Source organism: Clytia hemisphaerica, unplaced genomic scaffold (assembly GCF_902728285.1).
Source record: "Clytia hemisphaerica strain Z4C2 unplaced genomic scaffold, Clytia hemisphaerica genome assembly, whole genome shotgun sequence".
NCBI classification, from domain to species: Eukaryota; Metazoa; Cnidaria; class Hydrozoa; order Leptothecata; family Clytiidae; genus Clytia; species Clytia hemisphaerica.
Window position 1 is genome coordinate 128035 of NW_027104240.1, and position 26979 is coordinate 155013.

A 26979-nucleotide genomic window follows, 5' to 3' on the forward strand; every position below is an offset into this window, starting at 1 on the left:
ATACTTCATCACTCTTTCTTAGAAAATAATAACTAGGCTCTTTAGTGCGTTCTGTTTTCTTGAACTATTGGATCAGTTAGTCTCCTATATACTACTAGGCTTATTTCCCAACATTGAATTGTGAGGGGCAGTGAGAAGGATCTACAAAAGAACTTTTTTATATTTTTCAGGAATACTAAAAAAATTAATATAATAAAAGAAATGATATTAAAAAGTAAACAAAATGGCATCAACAGGTGGTAGCACAAACAAGATTGATCCAAATTCGCCAACAAGTTTGTTATTTTTATTATGCAGACAAATTCTTGGTAAAAGTGGAAAGAAATCTATACCTGAAGGTAGGAAAGATTCTTTTTCTTCCAGGGCATGAGTGAAATGAAAGCGTTCGTTTGGTGGCTGCATCACAAAGTGGAGAACTATATTTCTTTCAGATGAAGTTCTTCACTGGAATATACGTTTTTGTTTGTATTGACAAACTAACTTATGAAGTGACCGACCAGTATTTGCTGTAATTTGATGTCTTTTAGTTTTTTTCACAAAGTCATTTATAGTGATATGTCGTTTTTTGATGGTTTAAAAAAAGTAATAGTAAATCTTTTGACTTTTGTAATATTTATTATGGATTTTTATCATAAATTTAATTATTTTTAGATGTGTTTGATCAACAATATCAATATGCACTTCGTTTGATTGGAAGGTATCCTTATTTGTTGTCATGTCTCTTACAATCTACTTTGATTTAAAATGAAGAAGTTTCTGGTAATTTGGCGCATTTTTCTTAAATCACCGAATTTTAGAGCTAATTTTAATTGAATAGTGAAATGAAACAAATGTGACAAACTTAAATTGTACCAAATTTACTCTGTCAGTAGGATGAAACGTATCTGCTAAGTAGCTACTACATGAAAACTTTTAACTTGATTTTTCAGTCGTTTTGCCTCGCCAACTGTTACAGATGAATTCCAAGTATCCCAGAGGATTAAACGAAGTCGTAAGTTCACTCGGATATATCCAGAAAAGTTAACTATTTTTCACTTCAAGATATTTTACTGTTTTCACACTGTCAATAGAAAATTTATGTAGTTTCAATAAGTTTGATATTTTTTCCGGATCACTCCCCCCCCCCTCAAGTGTAAATCGTTTGAGACAATGCTAAGATAAACTTACAAGATGTTTTACTTTATTTCAAAACTTGTCTGACTGTAAGATAGAAGAAAACTTGAAAATAGTTGCTTGCATCTTTTATTTTATTTACTTGTAACTTTTCTTCTTTTTCTTTAGTTGCAAGACAAGGAAGGGAAACAGATGCTGCTATATTCTCAGAGCTGCACTCGAAGCTCCAAAGCCTGGTAAGTTATTAATAATAATAATAGTCGCTTTGAGAATATTTTTGAAAATACTAGTGATTCATCTTTCCACATCTAGACCGACAACTTGAAATAGGGCGAATTTGAACAAGCAGAAAGGTTTTACCACTGTTTTCTATTCAAGCACTAAACTTAAAGCATATTTTTCCGATCGTTTACTAAAAGTACGACCGACTCGTGACTTGATTGACACAATAGTTACTTTGCCATTTACTTACCGAAAGCGTTTCACTGTAGTACTGTTAGTGACTTATATGTGCACCATATATTTGTATGATAACTCGCAACTTTCTCAATAGTTAATGTTCCATTGATTTAGGTATTGACCCCCGTTTTATAAGGTGTGGCGTTTCATAACCTTGAAATTCGTTTATTTTACCAGGATATCTTAAAAAACCGGTTTGGTATCCTTTATTTGCTGCAAACACTTGCTAGAGACCCCAAAGCCAAGGATCAGGTTTGTTGAGTTTTCTACTCAAAAGACTCTCAATTTCTCAATATAAAACTATTAGTAAATAACTTCAATAATTGAATTTTCTGCCATGATATGATTCTAAAAAATAAAGTTTATATTGGTAGAGGAAAAAGTAGACTATTTCATGTTGTCGTTTGATTTTGCTATAATAATCCTAAATAAAGTGACCTTTATCTCGCTTAAGTCTCTTATGGCCCCTTTGAGAAAGGAAGAATGTAATTCCGCCAATGTAGGTGGTGAATGTAATACTTTCATAATTTCATATTCCTGTTTGTTTTAGACTCAGTACTTTGGTGGCACTCTGGACACACTTAACAATACGACAAGATTGAATATATCATCCAGAAATAACACTACCAGCAGTAGTGGATACGGTGGTTCAATTAATACGACAAGCGATCCTACCCCGGACCAAACATCATTTGCACCGAGATCAGGTCTAAAGAATGAAGCTGCTGATATCGGGATACGGTTCCGTGCAAATAAGACGGCGACGTCAAAAGATAGAGACACGGCAGACCTTGCTGCGTTAGTGTCACGGTCAATGGTTGTCAGGCAGAGTATGAGTCATACACTTGAGATGGAATCAAGTTATCGAGACCAAAAGGTGAAACAGGAAGAAGTCGTCAATCCTTTGTTGTCGAAGTGTTTTGCCGCTAATGCCGACGGCACGCTGTACGAAGTGACGGAAAAACTTTTGCTTCGTGACGTTCTTTACGTGTTCCAAGGCATCGAAGGACGTATCATACGTTTTGATGCAACAACGGAATCATACAAAATAAACAAAGACATTGGTATATCACTCCCCATAAGGGATTTAGTTGGGAAACTAGCTGAGCTTGGTTGGCTTTTCCGTCGCGTACAAAAATTCTTGAGCGCGCGTACTGGTGATAAAGCGCTTGGTCTAGTAGGCCAAAGCTTTTGTGCAGCTATTCAAAAAGAATTGACGGAATATTATCGACTGGTAGCTGTGCTAGAAGGCCAAGACAACCAAGAGGATGGGAATATGGCGTCTGGTAGTGGGTTGACATTGAGACGTCTTATGATTTGGACGTATGATCCGTTGCTTCGTATGAAGGCTTTGGCTACTCTTGTAGATGTTTGTAAAGGTAGGGAACTTCGTCGTCTTTAGCTAGTACAATGATAGTGTTTTTTGAATTAAAATCTAGTAATACTGTAGTCACGAGTAGGAGTACTGCGATTTTGTAGAGAATTTTTCGTTATATTTGTGAGTTGATAAAATGTGTCCGGAATTGATAGAATGAAACTGAAAATTGTTTTTTTGGTCAACTTTTGGTAATTTGATTTATAGTTAGTTAAAGTTATTTTTTATATAGATTTAATTTCGTGTTTTCGTGAATTTTAGCCGTATTCGCGAAAATAAAATTCGAGAAATAGCACAAGATTTAACTCGCTAAATTAAATCCACGCCAAATATTCTAAATTGTTGTTTCGCAAAAATATATTCAGAAAATGAAAAACCAAGAATCCATACTTTACATTTTTAGGGAAGAAAGGTGGTTCCTTGCTCTCTGCAATTTACTCGCACACGCAGACCGGTGACCCGTTTATCGCTAAGTTGGTTCGTCACATTCTACACGTTGTTTCTCACCCAATACGTAGCATCATCGAACGATGGATTTTCGAGGGTGAACTCCAGGACAACTACAATGAGTTTTTCGTGGCAGCTGACCCAGCTGTTCGAAACGAGAAGCTTTGGTATGATAAATACAGTATCAGGAAACAGATGTTGCCCAGTTTCATCCCGAATGAATTAGCGACTAAGGTATGTTTAGATTTTGTTTTATTTTAGAACCAAAAGTCAAGTCTTGAATGTCATTAAGTTATTGCTAAGATTTGAATTCTCCATTACTTTTTCTTATAGTTTGTTATAAAAAATTTTAATAGAAGAAATCTAGAAATCTGAATTAACTTCAGAGTACAATTTCAGCCATCAAAATGTTAATTTTTCCTAGCATAACTTCTATTAATCAAATATTTCGATAATTCGAACTTATTCACAGTCAGTGAGTCTAATTCTCACTCTTGATATACTTTCTATAATTTGAATCTCTCTGTAACTCGAACAAATAAGATTCTCCGTTCAATTTCGAATTAGTGAGAGACAACTTCATAATATTAGAAAATATATACGTGTTAGTTATTTGATTATAAAGCCTGATAAAACACTTCTCTTTCACACCAGATTTTGAACATTGGAAAATCGATTAATTTCATAAGAGTTGTGTGCGAAGACCGATCACCAATCTTCGGACATTCAGCCATCAAACCGTCTGACCCTGATGAAGATTCCGGTATGACCTCTACTTTGTTCTCTCCTTTCATTTCTTTCGTTTATATCTTTAGCCCGAATTTACAGTAGAATATGTAAAGTGTACATTGATTGTGTCGCCCTTATTTAAGAACTATATAAGTTGAAAATAGGTTAACTTGTAGTAGCTATTTGTTTTTGTGTCAACGATTAACAATTACATACAAACAAACTTCCTTAATTCTTTCACGGCGCGATCGGGGAAGATGTATTATTTACAACCCTCCGATTTTAAAATAAACGTTTTCTTTTTCAGGGTGGATGTTAAGAAAATGGTCTATATATAATAGATATGAATAGAACTTCGGGTTTAACGATGAAACATAATACTGGTTTCAATTCCTGGAACTTTTTTGATTTTTTTGGTCTAGATATAATAGATATAATAGATATGAATAGAACTTCGGGTTTAACGATGAAACATAATACTGGTTTCAATTCCTGGAACTTTTTTGATTTTTTTTGGGAAAAAATTAAAGCAAAAAAGGTTTTCCTTAAGCAAAAAGGGCTTAAAAATATCAACCTATTTCATAATCCCTTGTACGATGTCTTAATATTCATTCTTTAGAATTTGATGAGCGGTTACGTGTGGACGATTTGAGTAGCTCAGCACTTCTGGATGTTATCAATTTGGTGTACGAAAACACGAGCAAGCATTTACTTGATGTTCTGTTCAGACAATATAAGCTTCTTGATCACTTAAAGGTATGTTTCCTTTGTTACATTTTTCAGTCCTTATAGTATACTCTGCCCTAATTTGATGTCAACAGCTTTTACGGCGGCCCTTGTTACGACGACGCTAATAATATTTGGACTTACGCAAATTAGGTATTTGTAAAACTATTCAACTCTTATGTTATCTTACTTTACCAAGGAACGTCTTATTAACTCGGAAAAATTCAAATTTTTAAATGAGGAGCTCTTTAAAAGAGAGCTTTTTCCCACCAAACCCAGGCGAATTCTCTGATCGGAGTTTTTTTTTAAAGTTGCACCCTGATGGTACCAAGAATCAATGTGGGTGAAAACATGTTTCAACGAAAAGTTTCTTTAAATTATGAATTGACCCTCGTCGAGTAGTGCTAAAGTCGTTTCCTACTCTAAAGAATATTATCATATAATCATTTTGATATCTTTTACCTTCTACATTATTCTCTACTATTTCAAAAAGCTAAACGAATAGCTGAAATAAAAATTAACGCTAAAGAATTTATACGTAGCTGATAGCAAGATTACATTCTAATACTATAATACTTCACGTGTGCAAATTGGTTCCTTCCAAACAACAGCAAACACTTTTTGAGGCAATGCAATTTCTTTTAATCTGTTCTGTTCTACAGCAATGCAATGTTTTTCTAACATTTTAGCAACAAAGCAAGTACAGATGCATTTAAAAGCATCCTCTTTCGTCTTTAGACGTCCATTAGTTTTGTACCCTAAATTTTTGCGATTTTAACCATGTTACAAAACACACTCAATAGTTTTTATTGACATTTCATGAAAAACTGTGAGCAAAAAAGTTATTCAGGATGAAATTTCCTTTCCAACGGTATATAATACTTGGTGGTTTGTAATTATAAGTTTTTTGAAAATTTTTTGATGACGTCACAAGTCAACTTCAGAGGCTTCTAACTTTTATTGGCTTCTTTTTCAGCGAAAACTGTAAGCAAAAAGGTTGTTCAGAATTGAATTTCCTTTCCAATGGTATATAATACTTGATGGTTTGGATACCTTCAAAAAATTTTCATGACGTCAGCAAAAAAGTGCTGACGTCAGCAGTCACGTGGTTTTCAGACGTGTCTCTGTCAATTTTTTTGTTCATAATACAATTGTGCATGTCTGTGCCAAGTTTCATGCTTTTTTCACAAACTGAAGTATTGTTATGATATTTTGGTCTAACAGACTAAACTAATATTACTGCATGTTATGATTAGTTTATTGTTCAGCTTCGGAGTTGTATTTTCATGATTCATTCATTTCAATAACGTTTTTTCTTTCCGGCGTCATTTGCTTTGTTGAAGAGTACCTATTTACGAAAACATTCCGATAAGATTGGGGTTTTCATCATAATTATTCAAAAAATTGTTCTAAATCGTTGAAGGGAGGTCTCCTGCCATTCCCTAAGAAATAATAAGTCCCGTGGAAAAGTTGAATTGTGTACTTTCTAATTAGTTGGATTTAATCGATATGCTTTTTTACAATCTATTTATGAGGGATAAGTGATGCGATTCTATATTATATAAGTGAGATGTCGTAAAAAATAGTTAATTGATACTTAATCTCCTCTGTACCAATGAGATGAAGCCGACAACTACCTTATCGGCCAAAACTTAGTTTCGGCTTGGTGACTAAAATTTGAACAAAGTAAATGTTGCAGCACGGGTATATTATCGCTTTCCTAACGGCCAGTTTCTTATACAGACAGAAAATTTGTTTTTGAAATGCATGTTGGGTGGACACTGGTGGCAAAAAGCGATTCCATTCGAACATTGGACGTAATATTGTGGTTTCTTGTCGCTCAGTTGGAATAAAGCACAGATTTGGCTTCCCTTTGCATAAAATGCTTGGACCTAAAATAAGAGAATTAAGATTGAAATGGTTTTGTTAAACCTTAATCGATACCTCGATTTATGTTGGGGCCTGGATGTTCTTATTTTTGTTGCCATTTAAATCATAAATTGTTCTTATCCTGTTCTTATTTTGAGCCATAAAACAAATGGAAGAATCTTCCCGATGTAGCTATTTGCGGGGACTTGTTGGTGCTGTTTCTAGGTTAATATTTTTGAACTGATTGACTGTATGATATGCAAAACTTATGATTTAAATGTAGTTTGACATGATTATTTTTTAAATAGACGCAAGATAAAAGCGCATTCATTTCTAGAAAAGAGGTGTTCTTTAGAAATGGCGAATGAAATTAAATAAATGCTCACAATCAATTTCAGTTGCTCTATCAGTGGTCGATACTGGAACCTTTTTGATTGTGGTATTAACGACGGTCCGTGTTTTCTTTGAGGTGGTCGGTGTATTTGTGGTCTTAGCTGTGATCGTTGATGTTGTTGGGGTGGTCGTCGTAAGAGTGGTAAAATGGCCCATTGTAGTTGATGATTCTTTAATGTCGTTTATGCATGTAACAATACTTGTATCGAACGCCAAAGGCTTTTGACACTTTCTGCATATAGCTCCTTCGTTTGCGCAAGTCACATAATAATTTGGATGTTTTTCACTTAATCTAAATAAAGCACCGATAAGTTTTTCATCACATAATGAATCGGGACAATCCATTTCGCTTTCCGAACTTTGACGAAAACTTCTTGCGTTTGTGACTAGTAAAGACACGAGAGAAATAATATGACATTTAAAGATTTGTTATTGTAGATTCAACAGAGTGCTCATTGCTATGCATGGAGCAGTATATTTTATTTGGTAGATCTAATTGGAGAAAACTTTTCCTCGTGGCTCAAAGGGTTTAAACTCTTTCAAAAATTTAATACTTTGTATACCTTATCGGCGAAAACTTAGTCGGCCCTAAGTGACTAAATTTTGGCTTGGTGACTAAAATTAGAGCCGACTAAAAATTTGTCCGACTAAAATTTGGGCCGACTAAAAATTTGTCCGACTAAAATTTGGGCCGACTAAAAATTTGGGCCGACTAAAATTTGGGCCGACTAAAAATCTTGGCCAAATTAAAAGTTTTTAATTAAGCTTTACTTATTTTCCAGTATTTTAAGCTTTCTTCTATTTTCCATCTGCTTGTAAATTTAGAAATGGCCCAAATTTTTAGTCGGTCTTAATTATTAGTCGGCCCTTAGTGACTAAATTTTGACGAGATGACTAAAATTAGGGCCGACTAATAATTAAGGCCGACTAAAATTAAGATCGCCTAAGTTTTGGCCGATAAGGTAATTATTTTGTTGTAGTGTCGAGCTCTCGAACTCTCCGTCAAACTAAAAAATGAGATAAGTTCTTACATGCAATAAAGCAAGCCACCCAAACGATCGAGGACTTCATTTTCGCTGGATCAAATGTTGTTAAGATGATGATTTACTTTTGACTTTATTGAAATGATGCTCTTTTATAGTAAATTTTATAGTAAATTTTATGATTGATTTGTCGTTTGTTGATATCTTTTTACGATGTAGGGAGCAGCCAAAGAGGAAAATTTCAATTTAGTAACTCTTTTTGAAACTTCCTGGTGAATACAGAAGATGACTTAAGAACGTCATTTGAACGTCATTTGAAACAGCAGAAACTTCAATTTGGACAGGGTCCCAAAATCTTAAAATTTGGGAAATAAAAAACTTTTGGGAAGATTGCCAAAACAGGTTATTTTCTAAATTTTTGTCCTGACTTCTAAGAAGATTTTACTACCGTTGGAATTGTTCTTTTGTTTTCTACAGGCGATGCGAAGATATTTGTTACTCGGTCAAGGAGATTTCATTCGTCATCTGATGGACCTTTTAGAGTGAGTTTTTCCTCAATGTATATAAGTTTCAATCAGTAGATTTCGAAATAAATTTAAGCAAACAAAATGTCGACATATGATCGTTTTAAGCCAATAAAACTAGAAATAGGAAAATATTAGATTTGTCTGCCCTTAAATGACTGATTTACTTGATAACCGAACCAAATTAAAATAATTATTAAAAAGAAAGAAACTGAACATGATACCATAGCAGTGGTTAGCGTTGAAAATATATTGTCGTAACATTTTCTTTATATTTGTCATCTACAGGCCTGACTTGGTTCGTCCAGCTCACTCATTATACATGCACAATTTGACGGGGTTGTTAGAAGCGGCCATACGGGCGACCAATGCACAATTTGATGACCCAGAATCACTCAAAAGATTAGATTGTCGTCTCTTGGAGGTATAATAAACAACTCTGCATACATTTGTTTTGTCCGTTTAGCTCACACACAACCCAAACACTCATACAGACGAATCTCTACAACACGAGCTCTTTAATCTGAACAAATTGCCGGATCATGTTCGAGATATAGAGAATCTGCTTTATTTTTCCGAGTTCTTCTATATAACTGTTTTTGGGTAGTTAGGATGTCAAATGCTATATCAGGCCTTGTTGAACCTTGTCTATACAAAAACCCAGTATCTACGGCTTATTTCAAAATTCATTGCCGTAGAGGGTCTGTTGTCATGGTCTTTTCTCATTTGAGATTTTTCAAACCGACCGCTGCAATGGAGTGTTGGTGAGAGAGGGGAGACGAGGAGAGAAGTGTTGCTATTTATAAATCATACTTCATCGTAGAGAACTCCGTACGGGAATTTTTTTATCAAATAGACAATGCGCACAGACAGAGTGTACTACGAAGCGATAAACAAACGGGAATAAGCTGATTATTTATTTAATTGTTAAATTTCATTTATCTTGATTCATAGATTTCGCCAGGAGATTGTGGATGGGACGTCTTTAGTTTGGACTATCATGTCGATGGCCCGATCTCTACGGTAAGAACAACCTACGAAAAGCTTCCCCTGTTTTGTTTTTACATAAGTGTTTTCGTTTCATATCAGACACATATTTCATATCAGGACAGTGTCTAAACTGAATCTTTAACAACAAAACAAGATGATTTTAAAAAGTATTTACTTTCTTCAATTCTTTAGTTGCTCGTAATCAGAAATTGTTTTAACATCTATAATAGGAAAATTCCCCCACCTTAAAAAAAGCGGAGAATTAAAAAATTGCGTTAGGATTGTAATAGACCTTTTCATAAATTACGTCACGAGCAACGCTTGCCTCGTTGTCGAAATAAAGCTATGACAACTTATTCCCAACGAAATATGTATGATTTAAGGTTTTAAAGGGAGATAATCACCTTGACCTTGGTAATCGTTTCAAAACGAGGCAAGTGTTATTCGTGACGTGATTTATGAAAAGGCCTATTTAATCTTTTTAATCATAGAAAGCTCTTAGTAATATACTGTAATTTTGATGATAATATTGTTATTGTTTAAACAGGTATTCACTCCAGAAGTCATTTTACATTACCTGCGAATATTCAATTTCTTATGGCGCGCCAAGCGTATGGAATATTGTTTGACTGGTATATGGAAAAATCAAATGAGCAGCAGTCGATTTTTACAAAAGCTTCCAGGTGAGCGTCTGCATGGTTTCATACCCCTCCATCAAACTTTGAAGGATTTAGAATTTTGCCAAATTTATGATGGGCTGATATTTTTTTTATTTTTCAAATGCTGGGGGGGGGGCTCCCTGATCGGGGAGGGAGATTTATGATGAGGAGGGGGGTTAATGAGTCTTACTTTCGATTCCATTGTAAAAAGGAAGATTCCTCTACGTAATTTATTATACGTCGCTTCTTGCATTTTTGGACTTACCTGGAGGTCCTATAAATTTACCGTTGTCCGTTCGTCCGTCCGTCCGTTCGTCTGTTACCAGCTTTTCTCGAGATTTTTTGCTCAAAGATGCGTATTAACAATGCCCAAAACATGGCCGCGTCCGATTTTTGAGAAAAACTTTTTTCCGGCCGAAAATGCCAGAAATATGCCGGAAATCGTCGTTTTTGCAGATTTTCATTGGACTTTTTCCACACATTTCTTTGTTTCTTGGACCTACCCCGGTGGAGGTCCTATAAATTCGTTCGTTCGTTCGTTCGTTAGTTACCAGTTTTTCTCGAGATTGGCTCATTAGCTTTTTCTGCACAAAGATGTGTAGCTATAAACCCTCGAATGCGACGGAGCCCGATTTTCGAAAAAAAAATTGGGGGGGCAAATTTGGGCAAAAAAAACGGCTAAAAAACGGGTTTTTTGGACTTTGTGAAATATTTGATCATTGTTTTTTTCAGATTTTTTGCATGAAAGTAGGTAAAAGATGACTCAAGCAGATTTTGGCAAAAAACGAATTTTTCAGCTCAAAAAACGCATGTTTATCTATAAGAACCACTATTAATATAAGCATACATCAATGTTCTTAGCCAAGTTACTCAATTTTTTGATGAGATAGATGTTCTTTTGTCACGAAGTCTTGAATATGAAAGAATATTTCAAGAGCATGAAATTTTGGTTTCTAAAAGTTTTTTTGAATTAAACAAACGACTAATTTTAATAGATCGTCACTATTTGTTCTGAATGATTGTTTAATGGTCACACTCACGTAGATATCAATTATATATGTGTTAAATGCATAACTAGACGTAGGTCCGTAAAAGTATCACTTATTTTCACACAAAAACATTATTGATAATAATGCCCACCATCAAGCATGATTCAATTGTCAATAAAACTGATTTTTGCATCCGGAACTTTCTATTTTTTTCTCTACTCCCCTTCCCTCTCCCCCAATCAACAATCAATGATAAAATTTAATGCTTTATGCAATTTCGCTGAACGCTATATTTTCTGACTGATTGTTTTCATTTTTCTCCTTATTGCTATCTAATTTTCATCATCGGGTAGGTCCATTCAGCATCTAAAGTCTGTCCAGATATAATTGGCAGTGGAAACAAGAATGCCTGTAACTGTTGATAGTCAAATATAATTATGGAAAATTTTTGGACCTACCTTCGGGTGCCCCGGTGGAGGTTCTATAAATTAACCCATGTCCGTTCGTCCGTTCGTTCGTTCGTCCTTCTGTTACCAGCTTTTCTCAGGATTGGCTCATTAGTTTTTTCTGATTTTTTGCACAATGATGCAAAATGGCAATGCCCAGAACGTGACGGAGCCCGATTTTTGAGAAAAAATTTATTTGGGCAAATTTGGGCCAAAAACTACCTAAAAATAGGGTTTTTTGGACTTTGTGCAAAATCCTGTCATTACTTTTTTCTGATTTTTTGTACAAAGATGGAGGGCAAGATTCTCTAAAGATTGGCTGAAGTGGTTTTTCCCGGAAAATTATTATTCGCCTTAAAAAACGGATTTTCGTATTTTGGGGGAAATTCCCTTTAACCAAATAAGAAAATATAGCTTTTAACAATGTTGACTCATTATTTTTTTCTGATTTTTTGAACAATGATGCAAAATGGCAATGCATAAAATGTGACGGAGCCAGATTTTTAAGGAAAATTATTTTGGGCAAATTTGGGCCAAAAACAGCTTAAAAGGTTTAAGCTTTATTTTTCCATTCTGAATTTTTGTACAATTATTGTCACTTTTTTCTTATTTTCATCTGATGTTAATCATTAGGTAGGTCCATTCAGCATGTTGCTTGTTTTGCTTGTTTTAGAGAATCAAAAGCGCTATATTTGAATGTATTTTTGGTTAAAAATTCGCGATTTTTAGCGGTTAAATTTGCGATTGTAAAAATTGAGCTTTTTTCTACTTATGCTATAACGTTCATTTTTACACCAGTGGTAGTTCAACCTTAGGTTAAGAAGTTTGTTAAATTTCAAGGCGAACAGAAAAGTCCTTCGGAATAAGATATGGGACCCGAAATACCCCTTGGTAACACTTTTCTGTGAAATATCAAATCTCCAACTTATTACTAAAAACGGGTGTAGTGAAAAGGAAAAGGAAAAGTGGAATTTGGACCTCATCAACAGATCTGTACTGCTTTTTTCACCCAGCTGGCACACAACGTTGTTTTAACGTTTTTCTAACGTTATATGGACGTTGTGAACGTTGTATGGACGTTGAAATAACGTTGTGTGCCAGCTGGGCAGGTACTATAGGGTTGTTCCAGTGGACTCTTTTGATAGTCCACCAGTGGTTTTGTATAGGTCTGTGATTCGGACTAACTTAACTTTCTTATAGTCCACCAGTGTTTTTGTATAGGTCTGTGATTCAGACTACTTAACTTTCTTATAGTCCACCAGTGGTTTTGTATAGGTCTGTGATTCAGACTAACTTTCTTATGGTAACCGGGTTGATATGTAAATTGTTATAACAAAAAATTCTCTTTTTTTATTTCTATCAGAGGTATCACCCATCGTTCATGCAAGTCAATGTTTAGAAGCAGAAATGGTCCATTTCATACATCAAATGCAATATTTCATCACTTTTGAGGTAACATTATTGATTAACCTCTCCCCCCCCATAAGCCGTCTCATAGTCATATCGGATGGACTTAGATATTTCTCAGCACTTCTCCAAAACATTGTTGGAAAATTAAAATGTGTTAAAGACGTTAAAAATATGTTGAAAGGAAGTTGTACCAAACATCCGCAAAATAATTCAAAAATCTCAAAAAGATGCGAAAAATCTATCAATACTCTAAATTCTCTAGCACTCCAAAAGAATTCCAATAATCAAAAGAAAAGCCTTGAAATTACATAAAAACCTTGAATAGTCACATAACAATCTCATGAATCCCATTATAAGATTTACCCGTATTTTGACGTAGTGCAAAGCTAGAACCTTCGGCTACGATACGCAAGGTTGTGTGCTTGATCCGTGGTCGGGTCATAACACAAGTTCTCAAAATACTTGATGTCTCTCTGATTAATGTACAGCAACTGAAGAAACGGGTCAATGGCAGGGAGTAAAGGTGGCGTCTTCGGATGAACTATCGAAAGAGGAGCCTTCAGGTTGCCTCCGACTGCGATCGCAGACTTACTTACTTACCGCTTCTCTATATCATATTATTGACAGTCCTACTTCGTTCGTACTTTAGGTATTGGAGTGTTGTTGGGAAGAGCTACTGGTGAAAATCAACGAAGCGAAAGATCTTGATCACGTGATCGAAGCACATGACACTTTCTTGACACAAGTCATGACAAGGGCTCTTATGGATAACGAATCAAGGGTAAGGTGGAAAACCTTTTTTTTTATAAAGAACAATATTTACTACAATCACTGCAATAATATTTTGCAGTAAGCACTGATTTTTGATGTTACAACTTATTTCCCCTCCCCCCAAGCTTCAATGGTTGAGTCTGCAGCCCTGTTGCCTTCTTCAATCATTGAAATTAGGGGGAGGGGATTTAGGAGAGGGAAGTGAGTAAATCCAGTGGTTTTTTGAGGCTGGTGCCAATATATTATATAGCACTGATTGTAGCAGTTTAAGAGATTCTTTCATCGTCCTAAATGATACTAAACCAATCCCACCAAGATGAGTATTCGTTAACTTGGTCATGAACTGAGAAAACTTTCAAAATAATGTTGAAGACTTGCAGACCAAGTTTTTAGTCGTTGAACTTTGATTCAGGCCATGTTGACGCAATTACGAGCCATCTTTGACTTGATCATCCAATTTCAATCCACACAAGAAAATATGTACGCCTCAGCAATGGCTGAACTAGAAGCGAGACAAGCTTTGGAGAAAAAAGCTGAACAAAAAACTGCTGAAGTAAGTAAAGGTTTTTTTAGATTGCGTATGATTCTATATGTAGATCCCACTTAAAAGGATTTTTTTTCACTCAATAGGAATAAAAGTTACCATCTTCCAATGGAGCTAAGAGAGTATGAAATTTGACAAAATTTTATCCCTGGTGTGAAAAATACCATACAAATTCAGCCCCTTCCTGATTTCCGTTAGAAAGTTTCGCTACTTTTTCAAAAATTTTCTTAGACGAAGAAGCTTTTATCCAAATATGTGAAGGGACTATCCGTATTACACTTCCTAGTATTCTGTTTTTATTACTTAATAACGTGTTTCAACATAGAGGTATAAAGAAAAACAGGAGTTGAATATGTCGGTAATTGGTCGTTAAAGTCTTTTGATTTCTTTTATAAAATGTATCAAAAGAAATTCTAAGCTCGCCCGATGAAATAAGACTTTTTAGTAGAACTAAAGTTTGCTATGAACATTCTAATAATCAGTATTGAAGATTCTCGCCTTTTAATATACGAAAATTAGATAAAAATTCGTCCAGGAAGCAAGTTTATGTTCCATTTCGCTATCCGTTCAATTTTGTTTTGAAAAAATATTTTCTCAAGCCAGAAAATGAAAAGTTCTTTATAAGCACACACGATTTCAGACTCAATGTGTAGACATAAAGTCGCTGGAGAATTTTGGAGGAAAGTATCAAGCAATAGAGTTCACCTTAAGGAAAACATTGATCGAAAAATCTTATCATTTGATGAAGGATTGCCAAGTTTACAGGCCTTTTTTTAGTCCAAATATTTTCTTACACTGATGTCAGAAACAATGAATCTCGTCTCATCTAATTTCTAAAGCTTAAATGAGCCAATAGGATTTCACCTATGGATAAAAAAGCTCATTAAGAATGCACGATATATGAGATTATGAGCATGCATACATCGTAATTTTTTTAATCGTAGGGCGAGCTTGGTTACAATAGCATACTTCTCCTGTTTCTTTATACCTCCATGGTTTCAATAAGTGATTAAGTGGGACGAGGTGGAGTTTTTACAAGCTCTTATTTGATTTGGTTGGTTACCCCAAACATATCTCTGGAATGTGATTACGTTGTATTGTAACGTGAAGGGACTATCCGTATTACACTTTCTAGTATTCTGTTTTTTATTACTTAATAACGTGTTTCAATAAGTGATTAAGTGTCACAGCATTATATGAAATCGTCTGATTATTACACTCATGTACAGTTAAGTTTTGATTCATATCACTCTTCGAGCAGGAAAGCAAGGCAATGAGCAGAGAATGATTGAGATTATACAGGGTGTCCCTAATTAAAGTATCGAGTCGAAACACAACTATGAGTAGAAAGTTTTATGTGCGTGTTCACAAAATTGTATTTTAAGCTCTCCCTCTTTTTTCTTTGTCATTACGATTAATTTATACGTTGTAACTACCTTTTGTAATAAGCCTGTGTGATGGAGAACGTTCTTATATTTTAGCGATAACACACACAAACTTTTCTACTCAATCGCATGTTCAAACTCGATACTTTAATTAGGGACACCCTGTATGATTTTTTAATGATTTTTTTTAAATATTATACAGTTTTTTCAGAACCGTTTATCATTTGGAGCTCAAAATGGAAAGTTTCTGTTTTTGTTGGCGTAAACGCTCTTTTTATTGCCGATATGATTGTCTTTCTAATTACCTCGTTAATGATAAATGGTGAAGGGACGCGTTGCATTATTTTGAAATTTACCTTATATAATTTTTAAATCTATATAACTGTTTTTAACTGTTTTTATTCTTTTAGACCTGATGATGGATAAATATATCCGAAATATATCGTAAAAATAAATATTGATTGTTGTTGGTACCAGTTTATCACAATATTACAAATTGCCACAATGTTTCTTCCGTATAAATGGATAGATTTAATTTGACTCTGTGATATGTTTTTAAAGTGTACTTGAATTTTTCATAGTGGAATCTTGTGTATTAATAGAAGTCTTGTAAGAATGCAGATTAGGAGATTTGAATTATCTATTTGAAGAAATAAGAATCATTAACTTTGAGCTGATCGGCAGAAATCCAAATCCTATAGAAAAGCAGTGGTTTATGTATGAGTGGACCGGCCTGGCTAGTCGAGATGACTATACAATCTTACAACAGATAATCCATTCTGCGCATGCCACGCCATGTGATGATCTGACCTGCTTCTTTAGCCCGGTGAAGGCTTCTTCATAAAGACGAAAGACATGTATCTATTTTTCGGATCCGGCATGCGGGAATAGTGTCAGGACCTGCAGGCGACCTGGTAGGGTTGGGTATAGGTGTGGTTGGGGTGTGGTTACGTATCAGATTGGTTAGGAATTGGGTTATTATCAGTTAGGGTTAGGATTGGAGCTCGAAACAAGCACTCTTTTGTGATTTTCTCTTAATACAGTCTGGTCTGTAGTTTGTACAATATAAATAGCCGCCATAAACACTTTCCTGGCATGGATCCGTGGCGCAGTGGATAAGTCATTGGGTTTCTAAACATCGGAACTTTGCATTTAGTGGGTTCGAATCCAACCGGTGGCGATCTGTCGTTAAGTCAGTAAGTTAGAAAACATAGAAAATAACTCTCAAAGAACCAAAAAGTCAGAAAAACTACGAACAAGAGACTGGAAAGTACGAAATAAGTCCAGATCTGTCTTTCGTCTTTATGAAGAAGCCACGACCCTTTAGCCCCAATGTTCAAAACAGCATTAATTTCTGACTAAGAACGAAAGTGAAAGCAAGTAAGTTCTATTGTAATGTTTTGATACAACCAAGCGACCGTAGTGCATTGGTAGAGCATCCGGCTACGGTGCGGCACGGTGCGCAAGGTTGTTGGTTCAACCCCCAGCCGGGTCATACCAAAGATTTCCAAAATGGTACTTGATGCCTCTCTGCTTGATGCTCAGCAATTAAGAGAAAGATCAAGGGTAAGTGGAGCAATCTAGGGACAAAGAGTGGCGCCCTCTTCTACCTTCGGGTAGATAGCTATCGAAAGAGGAGCCTTCGGGTCGCCTCCGCAAAATTTTTTTCCGTAAGCGGCCCAAGCCCTGATTTAGCAGCCCAAGACCTGAATTACGGGCCCAAGACCTGAATTACCGAATTTGAGACTTGCTTCTTGGAAAAAGAAGATAAACGAACCGTTATATTCCCATGGTACTTCAATTTGATGATCTTCTAATGAATGTGTTCTACTAGTTTTTTAGAACTTTTTAGGCCAATAATTCAGGTCACTAACCCGATCGGGAAGATTCTTCCGAAATGGGAAGAAACTTCCCGAACGGGAAGAACTTAGTCGAATTTTTTCTTCCTGATTGGGAAGATTCTTCCTCTTTGGGAAGGTGAAAAATGACTGAATCTTCGGCGAAAGTGTACGATGACCGGCGAAAGTTGAAACTTTTTGAAGCTGATAAAGCATCAAATTTTAAGATTTTTCACCGAAAGAAAAATAAACTTTACCGTGGAAATTTGGTTTAATTTTGAAAAAACTGCGTTAACTTCCCAAACAGGAAGTTTCAACCCGATCGAAATGTCCTCTGTAAGTGAAAAAGAGGGAAGATCTCCCCGTTCGGGAGTCAAGTTAATTTCCCGTTCGGGAAGGTTCCTCCCATTTCGGAAGAATCTTCCCGATCGAGTTAGTGGCACAGACTGTCTGGGGCCAATATAAATTCTAAAAATACGGCAAAAAAAGCAAGTCTCAAAAATCGCAAAGTTTCCCAGGTCTTGGGCCGGTAATTAAGGTCTTGGGCCGCTTACGGAAAAAATTTTTGCGTCGCCTCCGGCTGCGATCGCAGACTTTACCGTGGCTAATAAAATACACATAAAAGCTCATTGGAAATTCATCCCAAATGTGTATGAAGAGCATCAAAGGGTTCCACCAGTCTCGTACATATGGCACTCAGACGGAGTTGGTTCTCTTTTTTATCACGTGTTCTATCTCTTAATTTTTTGATTCGTCCAAAAAGCTACATCTGTACGTCTTCGCTGGCGCTTTTTCTCTAACTTCTGGTCTGGCGTGGCGCAGTCTGTTTTTTAGGAGACTGGAAATGATTTTACAAGGAAAATTTGATCTCGGCACACGGTATTTTTTTGCTACAGTTAAATCAAACTAAGCAAATTCCCGCAAATGCTTTTGAGACATTTTCTCGGATGCCTACGGTGGAGTGCAAACTGTTCTTAGCATTTGAATGGCGAAACTAAATTGACGTTACTTTAACGCTTCAATGCAGGTGTAAATTTTTCACAAGAGCACTCCTACACTTGTATTTTCGATGCCGTCGTCGAGAAGAATCGTATTTTGATTACCAGTATTTTCGCGCCACTAAGAATTGGAAGGTGTAATGGGCTGTTCTATTAAAAAACCATACAAGGGGGGGGGGTGACGAACCTTTTCAAGTAAATAAATAATGTGTTTGAAATTGTTTGGATACACCCTGGAAACTGGCAAAATTTGCAAAAATACCCTTGGGGAAAATCTTTTCATACCTTAAAGTGAGGGTGGACGAGCTAAAATCAGTCATTTACCCCTGGAAAACTTAAGTCGGGCTACCCTCTGGAAATGTTTGTCCCCCCTGTATGGATATAAAATGGACCGGCCCAATGAGTGAGATCCAAGCAAGAAAGACGAATCACATTCTTGCGAGTAATAACTAAATAGACTAGCCCAGTTCCACATGAGACTGAAAGTTTTCCGTCTGCCAGAGTTCGAAGTCCGAAGAATATACTTGCTTATAAAAAAACATGTGCCTACTTTTGTCACTCTCATCTTTAATTTTATTTTCAAAGAACAAATACAAATTATAAAACATAAACAAAAATTCGATGAGAAAATGGGCTGTTGCTGTTCCAAGACTTGTAGAGATAACTGCTGCGTGGAATCTTGTCAAAAATGTGCAGTCGGTAGTTACCTGTGGAGAGGGAGAGCACGAAATGTTATCGCTGTCGTCACGTCGAGCGGGAAAGTCGAGAAACGGGGTAGCGGATGGGTTATTCTAACCAATGACGGGCACTTGTTTTATTACTTGGACGCGGACGGCGCTACGGAATGGTACGGCGCAAATGTTTACCTTACGTTCGGTTCAATAATGTCGTACGTTTTCGACGTGCCACTAGGCCTGGTGACTAAGGTTGGGTACGAGAAAATGATTGGTGATGACCGTGTGACGTCACAATCTTGGTTCCATGATTCGAAAGCAGTAGAGGGCGGTGAAAGCTATTTAGCGTTAAACATGACTTTCACTAACGGTGCTGAGTTGGTTTTGTACATCTGTATGCAAGGTGCGCACGATTTATTGAATCTCATCCAGGAAGTTCTGAGACATCAATCTAGCACATCTCTTCCCAAAGATTTCAAAATGATTTATGGGGATTATAACGCCACTAGGATTGTTCGCGTTCCAGCGCAAACTTTACAAGCACCAGATCTGTTCGGCTTCAATAATACCAATCGTCTTGGGATGCGCATGAGTCGGCCAATCGTTTAAACGGTCGTGGCTTCTTCGTACGAGTGAGTAGATCTTGTATTTTTCTATCTTTCATCTGGAGTTTTCTGGAGTTTCTGAACCTTTAGAATGTTTCTAAGATGGACTTTTAGAGTTCAATAACAAAAAACTACTTCTACTTTCACCCGTACGAAGGAGTCAGCACCCGTTTAAACGGCGACTTTATCATTGAACCTTAGAGGTTAGATTATGGTCGTGAGTATTTTCTTTATGTTATAAATGAACCTGTAACTATGAGTTATTGTGCTTGTAATTATTATTATTTATAGAACGATGGCCGAGTGGTCATTTCTCAAACTGGAACCCAGTCCTTTAAGTCGTTTTTTTGTGATTTTGATAGCGCTTGAAAAGGTTTGTATCATGTCCACCAGTAAAGTAAAAAAAACGATGCAAGTGGCTCTTGGTACGAGTGTGGTCATTGCCCCGAACTAGGGGTTCACAGTCCGAATCCCCGTACCTTACAATGGCCCGTTCAGTTCATAGATAGCAGAATCGGCTGGCCATGGAACCGTGAAAACAATCGAAAGACTGTTCTAAAAAGTCCTAAATTAGTGGGCTATCCACGTAAGATATTGACTCTATGTTTCCCTCTATTTTTACAGACAAAAATGTCTGTGCGATGTCTTCATATCTATCTTCTAAGCACAAGCTAAGCTGACAATTGACTCGTTCTCGTTCCAACTCCCCCTCATTTTGTTGGTATTTTTTAAACATCCATTGTTTCAATTTTTTGGTATTTTTCATCTTTTCTTCCTTATTTTCTAGTAGAATTTAAATTGTATTGTGTCTTTGTATTTAAATTTTTTTGGCAGGTAAGAATTTTCTATATCTCTTTATAGTAGCAAAATGTTGGGAGTTTCTAAACATCGACCAGAAATAGCGACCACGACCAGCGACCACGACCGGCGACCAGATAAATTTGGGTTATCGAGTTTACCTGCTCACTCCACTCCTCCACCGTAGAGAACATCCAAATCGAGTCCTGATGTGACTTTCGAATGAACCACTGAGCATTCATGAAGTATGAACCACCACATTCTCTGCCACGAATTACCCTAGCTAGAACATACGAAAAGTGACTTTTGACGTTTCCAGTCATTTTCTAGACAAAGTGACACTTTTTGACAAAAATATTGACAGGGCAATTAAGTGATGCCTGTAAACTTTATTACACCAGATATTTTAATTGTACCGAATGAGATGCCTTTAGTATGAAAGGATAGAAATTGTCAGTAGGAAAAAGCTGGGAAGGCCAGTTTTAGAGATATCAATCTCATCAATTATTCTATTGTCCTTACATTGTCAAAATGACTTATTGATCTGATGATCAAATATAAAGCTTTCTAAATAAGTTCCAGCACAAATTTTGCCATTAATTAATTTGATGCATGCCGAAAACACAAAAGGATAGAAATTGACACTCTATTCTTGAAATGGCTACTCTACACGTTTTGCACGTGGCTTTATAATCACTGTAGTTGAGACAGGGGTGAGCTTTACTCTTCAATTCGATAAATAAATGATCATGAGAGAAAGACTCTACGGTGGAGAAAGAGGAAAAACTCGATAACCCAAATTTATCTGGTCGCCGGTCGTGGTCGCTGGTCGTGGTCACCATTTCTGGTCGATGTTTAAAAACTCCCCAAAATGTTCTACCTTCGAGTCTCCGCATTTTAATGTAATATTTACTCTTAGGCAAAGACAAGGGGCAGGGTTTTGTTTTAAATAGCAATGGGCTTGTAATGTCTTTCAAATAAGTTTAACAGTCGGGAAATTAAGATCGGCATTCCTCACAATGAGAAGAGAGGTGTATGAAATAAGAGGATATGACTAGTGTTCATTAAGCAATTGTGGAATTCATGATATGCACCATTGCAATGGGCCATTCCATTTTATGACCATACAAGGGGGTGGACGAACATTTCAAAGGGGTAATCCAAGAAGAATTTCCAGGGGTATAAAGAAGTGTTTTTCATTTTTCAAGGGGGTAAAAAGTTATTCTTGAATTTCCAGTAGGTGAACAGCTGATTTTAGTTCGTTCACCCTCACTTTAAGACATGAAAAGAATTTTTTCCAAGGATTCTTTTGCAAATTTGGCCATTTTCCAGGGGGTATCTACACTTTTCCAAGAAATTTGTTTTCACTTAAAAAGGTTCATCCACCCCCCCCCCCCCCTGTACAGCCCTGTATGGAAATTTTATGGAACAGCCCAATGGACCCAACAGCTGATTGGTTGCATGTGACGTATTAAATGATTTTACGTTACTTAGAACCAATCAGCTTTTGGGTCCGTGATGTAATGTCAGAAGATATTGCAATGTTGAATATCATGAAAGTAAAAGGTAAAATAATTCCTCTGTACAAGAGGTTATGTTAGGTATGACATATTGAAAAGCTCCACTTATGTATATGGAGTACATGTTTTTTTTTTATAAGCAAGTGTATGCCCCTAGGTCAGGCTAGTGTATGCTTAAGTTCTCAAAGCATCCAGGCATAGTTTATGCTTATTCCCGGGGGGGGGGCACCTGGGCAAAAGGACCGACGGGTATGTGCGGGTCCTAAGGGTACCTTTTTCAATATGTTTAAAATGCACTGTAAGGGTCGGAAAAACTAGAGATGCACTGTAAGGGTAGAAATTTCAGAAAATTCTTGAAAAATCTAGATATTTTGACCAAAAATGTTAGAATATTGAACATTTTTTGCACGAAAGGGATCGAAAATTTTGGGGAAAATGCACTCTAAGGGTATGATTTTCACTGATTTTTGCTGCACTGTAAGGGTGCAATTTTAAAAGCCAATTTTTGGCCCGCACATACCGTCAGTCCGCAATCCCAGTGCCTCCCCCGGGTGCTTATTATATGCTTAAGAATCATGCTTATGATTCACCCAGAGCCAAGTTTTTTAATGAAATTTCAGAAATTTTGTAAAAAATTTGCTCAGATTTTGGGAGCAGTGGAATGTAGCTAGCCGTGGAATGTCTTATTTCTTACTTGACCTCTACCAAACCAGTTAAAAATGAAACAAAAACAGATAAAAATTACCACTTGAAAAACATTTTAGGCTGACATATATGCTCATGTTATGCTTAGGAATTCTGCAAATCTGAGCCTTCATATGCTTATAAGCGTTATGCTTATTAAAAAAAAACATGTACTTTATAAAAATTTATTTTCTTATTTGTTGAATTCTTTATCTAATCAATATCCCTTTAATTCTTTGAGAAAATAAATCTGAACAGACGTGGTCAAATTCAACCTTCTCCGAATTCTTTTATCACATACCAGAATCAAAAGTGCAACAACCTCTACAAACACCCATCAAATTTAAAGCTTTAGGAGGAGACTAGATTCAAGTTCCCCAAGAAGGAGTGACGTCATTTGTCTGTATCTGTCTAGATCTATTCAAAGATACTAGAACTTCTTACTTACTATTACCCTGTCTCCTCATGTTTCATAGGTGTATAGAAAGATTCTTATGTTGATGTCGGTATGCTTCTTTTGTACACGTTTTTATATAAGAACAAACTATACAAGAACATTGCCAAACTGTTAAAAACAAGCTAAGAACATTTTAAAGCTTTGCGGACTCTAAAACACCCAAATTCTTAGGAAAATCGACGGAAATACTCACAAAAGTTCGAATATAAGAACATGTTAAGACAATTTTTAGCCTTAAAACTCAAAAAGTTAAGAACATCCGAAGGCTTCAAAAATTTCGGATGTTCTTATAAGAAAAAATGTTTATCTTACTTAACTACTTTTGATCATTTACAGGGTGATTGGGGCTTGACCTAAGATTCCCTTTTGATGTCAGTTCTTTTGGCAACTCGCTTAACTGATTTTCATCATTTACAGGGTGACTGAGGCTTGACCTAAGATTCCCTTTTGATGTCAGTTCTTTTGTTAACTCGCTGAACTACTTTTGATCATTTACAGGGTGACTGAGGCTTGACCTAAGATTCCCTTTTGATGTCAGTTCTTTTGGCAACTTGCTGAACTACTTTTGATCATTTACAGGGTGACTGAGGCTTGACCTAAGATTCCCTTTTGATGTCAGTTCTTTTGGCAACTTGCTGAACTACTTTTGATCATTTTACAGGGTGACTGAGGCTTGACCTAAGATTCCCTTTTGATGTCAGTTCTTTTGGCAACTTGCTGAACTACTTTTGATCATTTACAGGGTGACTAGGGCTTGACCTAAGATTCCCTTTTGATGTCAGTTCTTTTGTTAACTCGCTGAACTACTTTTGATCATTTACAGGGTGACTGGGGCTTGACTGAAGATTCCCTTTTGATGTCAGTTCTTTTGGCAACTTGCTGAACTACTTTTGATCATTCACAGGGTGACTGAGGCTTGACCTAAGATTCCCCTTTTGATGTCAGTTCTTTTGGCAACTTGCTGAACTACTTTTGATCATTTACAGGGTGACTGAGGCTTGACCTAAGATTCCCTTTTGATGTCAGTCCTTTTGTTAACTCGCTTAACTGATTTTCATCATTTACAGGGTGACTGAGGCTTGACCTAAGATTCCCTTTTGATGTCAGTTCTTTTGGCAACTTGCTTAACTACTTTTGATCATTTACAGGGTGACTGAGGCTTGACCTAAGATTCCCTTTTAATGTCAGTTCTTTTGGCAACTTGCTGAACTACTTTTGATCATTTACAGGGTGACTGAGGCTTGACCTAAGATTCCCTTTTGATGTCAGTTCTTTTGGCAACTTGCTGAACTACTTTTGATCATTTACAGGGTGACTGAGGCTTGACCTAAGATTCCCTTTTAATGTCAGTTCTTTTGGCAACTTGCTTAACTGATTTTCATCATTTACAGGGTGACTGAGGCTTGACCTAAGATTCCCTTTTGATTTCAGTTCTTTTGGCAACTTGCTTAACTACTTTTGATCATTTACAGGGTGACTGAGGCTTGACCTAAGATTCCCTTTTGATGTCAGTTCTTTTGTTAACTCGCTTAACTGTTTTTCATCATTTACAGGGTGACTGAGGCTTGACTTAAGATTCCCTTTTGATGTCAGTTCTTTTGTTAACTCGCTTAACTGATTTTCATCATTTACAGGGTGACTGAGGCTTGACCTAAGATTCCCTTTTGATGTCAGTTCTTTTGGCAACTTGCTGAACTACTTTTGATCATTTACAGGGTGACTGAGGCTTGACCTAAGATTCCCTTTTGATGTCAGTTCTTTTGGCAACTTGCTTAACTACTTTTCATCATTTATAGGGTGACTGGGGCTTGACTGAAGAAGATTCGATGGCTGACATAAAAAGACAAGCAGAATTCAAGAAAACGTTTTTACCAAGTGCAAAAGCACAAATACGCGTGCTCAACCAATCGTATCATGTAAGCCGTTTTGTTATTCAAACGAAAGTGATTTTATCTGCAAGTAATTACCTTTAGGAAACACTTTAAATTTGTCATGGTGACGCACGGAAAATTTCACCGAGTTATAAATTGAACATTTGAAAATATTTAAGCCTGAATTTCATGAGGAAAAAAATTGCAGCCGTTTCAGCTTTATCTTCGAGCATATTTTAATACTCGGCGTACGTATTCACTTTAAAGGCCATGTATCCGTTAGAGGATTTGTCTATGTCGGTGCACCGCTATGATCTATGTCATCCTGATTTAGGATGAATATTAAATGAGCTTTTGAGCGCACTGAGTGGCTTAAGCTAAACAATCGCCAAAGTCAAGTGCCAAACATAAACATATACATTAGAACCCACTTTCGCTTCCGCTTTCGCTTTAAAGCAAAAGACAACGCGGTTCTGAATGTTTTAGCTGAAGAACAAGGTCAGATGGTCACATTCGCCATAGCAATTTAGAGCAAAGCGTGGTATGCGTAGAATAGACGATCCGTTATGAGATTAAGTTTCAGCCATTATCGACTGGCTTTCATACAAAAAAGCGTGTATATTTTTTAAATGATTTATTTTTTCATCATAGGATATGCTCCAACAATTCTTAGTGATGTTGAATAGCCATTCGGACGTCTCCTTACGTTTCTTGTGTTTCCGATTGGACTTTAACGAACATTATAAGAAAATGGAACCCAAGTTACGATCACCAATGAAATACAGTTTCCGGAAAAAGAGAGCGGATGTTCCTATCTTCCGTGGAGAAACCACTAAATTCTGAACGAGTGAATACTTGTTGCTGATTATTCTAGAAACTTTGGCGGAGATTTGCGTAATTAACGCGATTTTAAAGGTGAAATCATGATATTCATGATGTAATGTTTTATACGGAAGCACCCAAAAAAAGACCTGGTGTTTGCCACCAGCTTTGAATTGAAACAAAAAACTAGTGGCAAACGTCCGGGCTATTTTTGGTGCTTCTTATAAAACATTACGTCAAGAATAGATAAACTCGTGAAAGGATCTTCCCATTAAATACTCCGTGGAGCTTACTGTATTAATAAAAAATGGGAGGAATCAATTACTAGATGAATTGTATGAAAAAAAAGGTATTTTCATCGAACTGTTTTGCTAAATAAACCAGAGCATGTGACTGAACCTTATAATATGAGCATCTACTTTTCCCTTTTAACCCAAAACGCCGCTAATATTGACAATCTTTAGACAATTAGATAATTTTTTTACAATTTTTATTTTTTTCTATTTATTCTTCATTCATTTTCGCCAAAAACGTTGAAAATCTGATTACAAGCATTTCGATTTTGATTTTCGCTTCTTTCTACGATCTCCAATCTCAGTTTTATCTGGTACTCGATGTAGAAATTTTCTTCCGACACGCTAAAGCTCTGAAGGTCGGGAAAATTTTAACATTGATATTAGCCCGCTCCTTCAGAGCTTTAGCGTGGGCGGCCGCCAATACACCATCGGAATATCAGATAAATCTCAGTTAATAGACGGGTACGAGGCGGGAAGTATATTATTCTCATATTTAGAATATTTTAAGCTTTTGTCTGTGCCACGTTGATTTCTCATCTGAGTATCCATAATGGCGGATTTTCTGCGAATGGTACCACCTCAGGCAAAATTCATTTTTTTCATG

At 36.3% G+C, this 26979-nt stretch overlaps 1 protein-coding gene across 1 annotated transcript; it reads left to right on the top strand.

Annotated features, from left to right (window-relative positions):
* Nucleotides 1-168: 168 nt before the first annotated feature.
* LOC136816248 (gamma-tubulin complex component 3-like) lies at nucleotides 169-26620 on the top strand. Its single transcript, XM_067072578.1, has 18 exons — nucleotides 169-338; nucleotides 652-697; nucleotides 930-991; nucleotides 1282-1349; nucleotides 1750-1824; nucleotides 2123-2951; nucleotides 3351-3628; nucleotides 4049-4157; nucleotides 4743-4879; nucleotides 8572-8636; nucleotides 8907-9042; nucleotides 9573-9641; nucleotides 10156-10291; nucleotides 13066-13154; nucleotides 13762-13893; nucleotides 14296-14436; nucleotides 25183-25302; nucleotides 25909-26620. The coding sequence occupies exons 1-18, from the start codon at nucleotides 224-226 to the stop codon at nucleotides 26098-26100; spliced, it is 2799 nt and encodes a 932-aa protein (XP_066928679.1). The 5' UTR covers nucleotides 169-223; the 3' UTR covers nucleotides 26101-26620.
* The last annotated feature ends 359 nt before the right edge of the window (nucleotides 26621-26979 follow it).

What these genes read in the sequence shown, in the direction of transcription:
- LOC136816248 (XM_067072578.1), top strand. Translation starts at nt 224, where the DNA reads ATGGCATCAACAGGTGGTAGCACAAACAAGATTGATCCAAATTCGCCA. An exon ending in CGAATGAATTAGCGACTAAG is followed by an intron (nt 3,629 to 4,048) that starts GTATGTTTAGAT and finishes CTTTCACACCAG; the next exon opens with ATTTTGAACATTGGAAAATC. An exon ending in ATTTTTACAAAAGCTTCCAG is followed by an intron (nt 10,292 to 13,065) that starts GTGAGCGTCTGC and finishes TATTTCTATCAG; the next exon opens with AGGTATCACCCATCGTTCAT.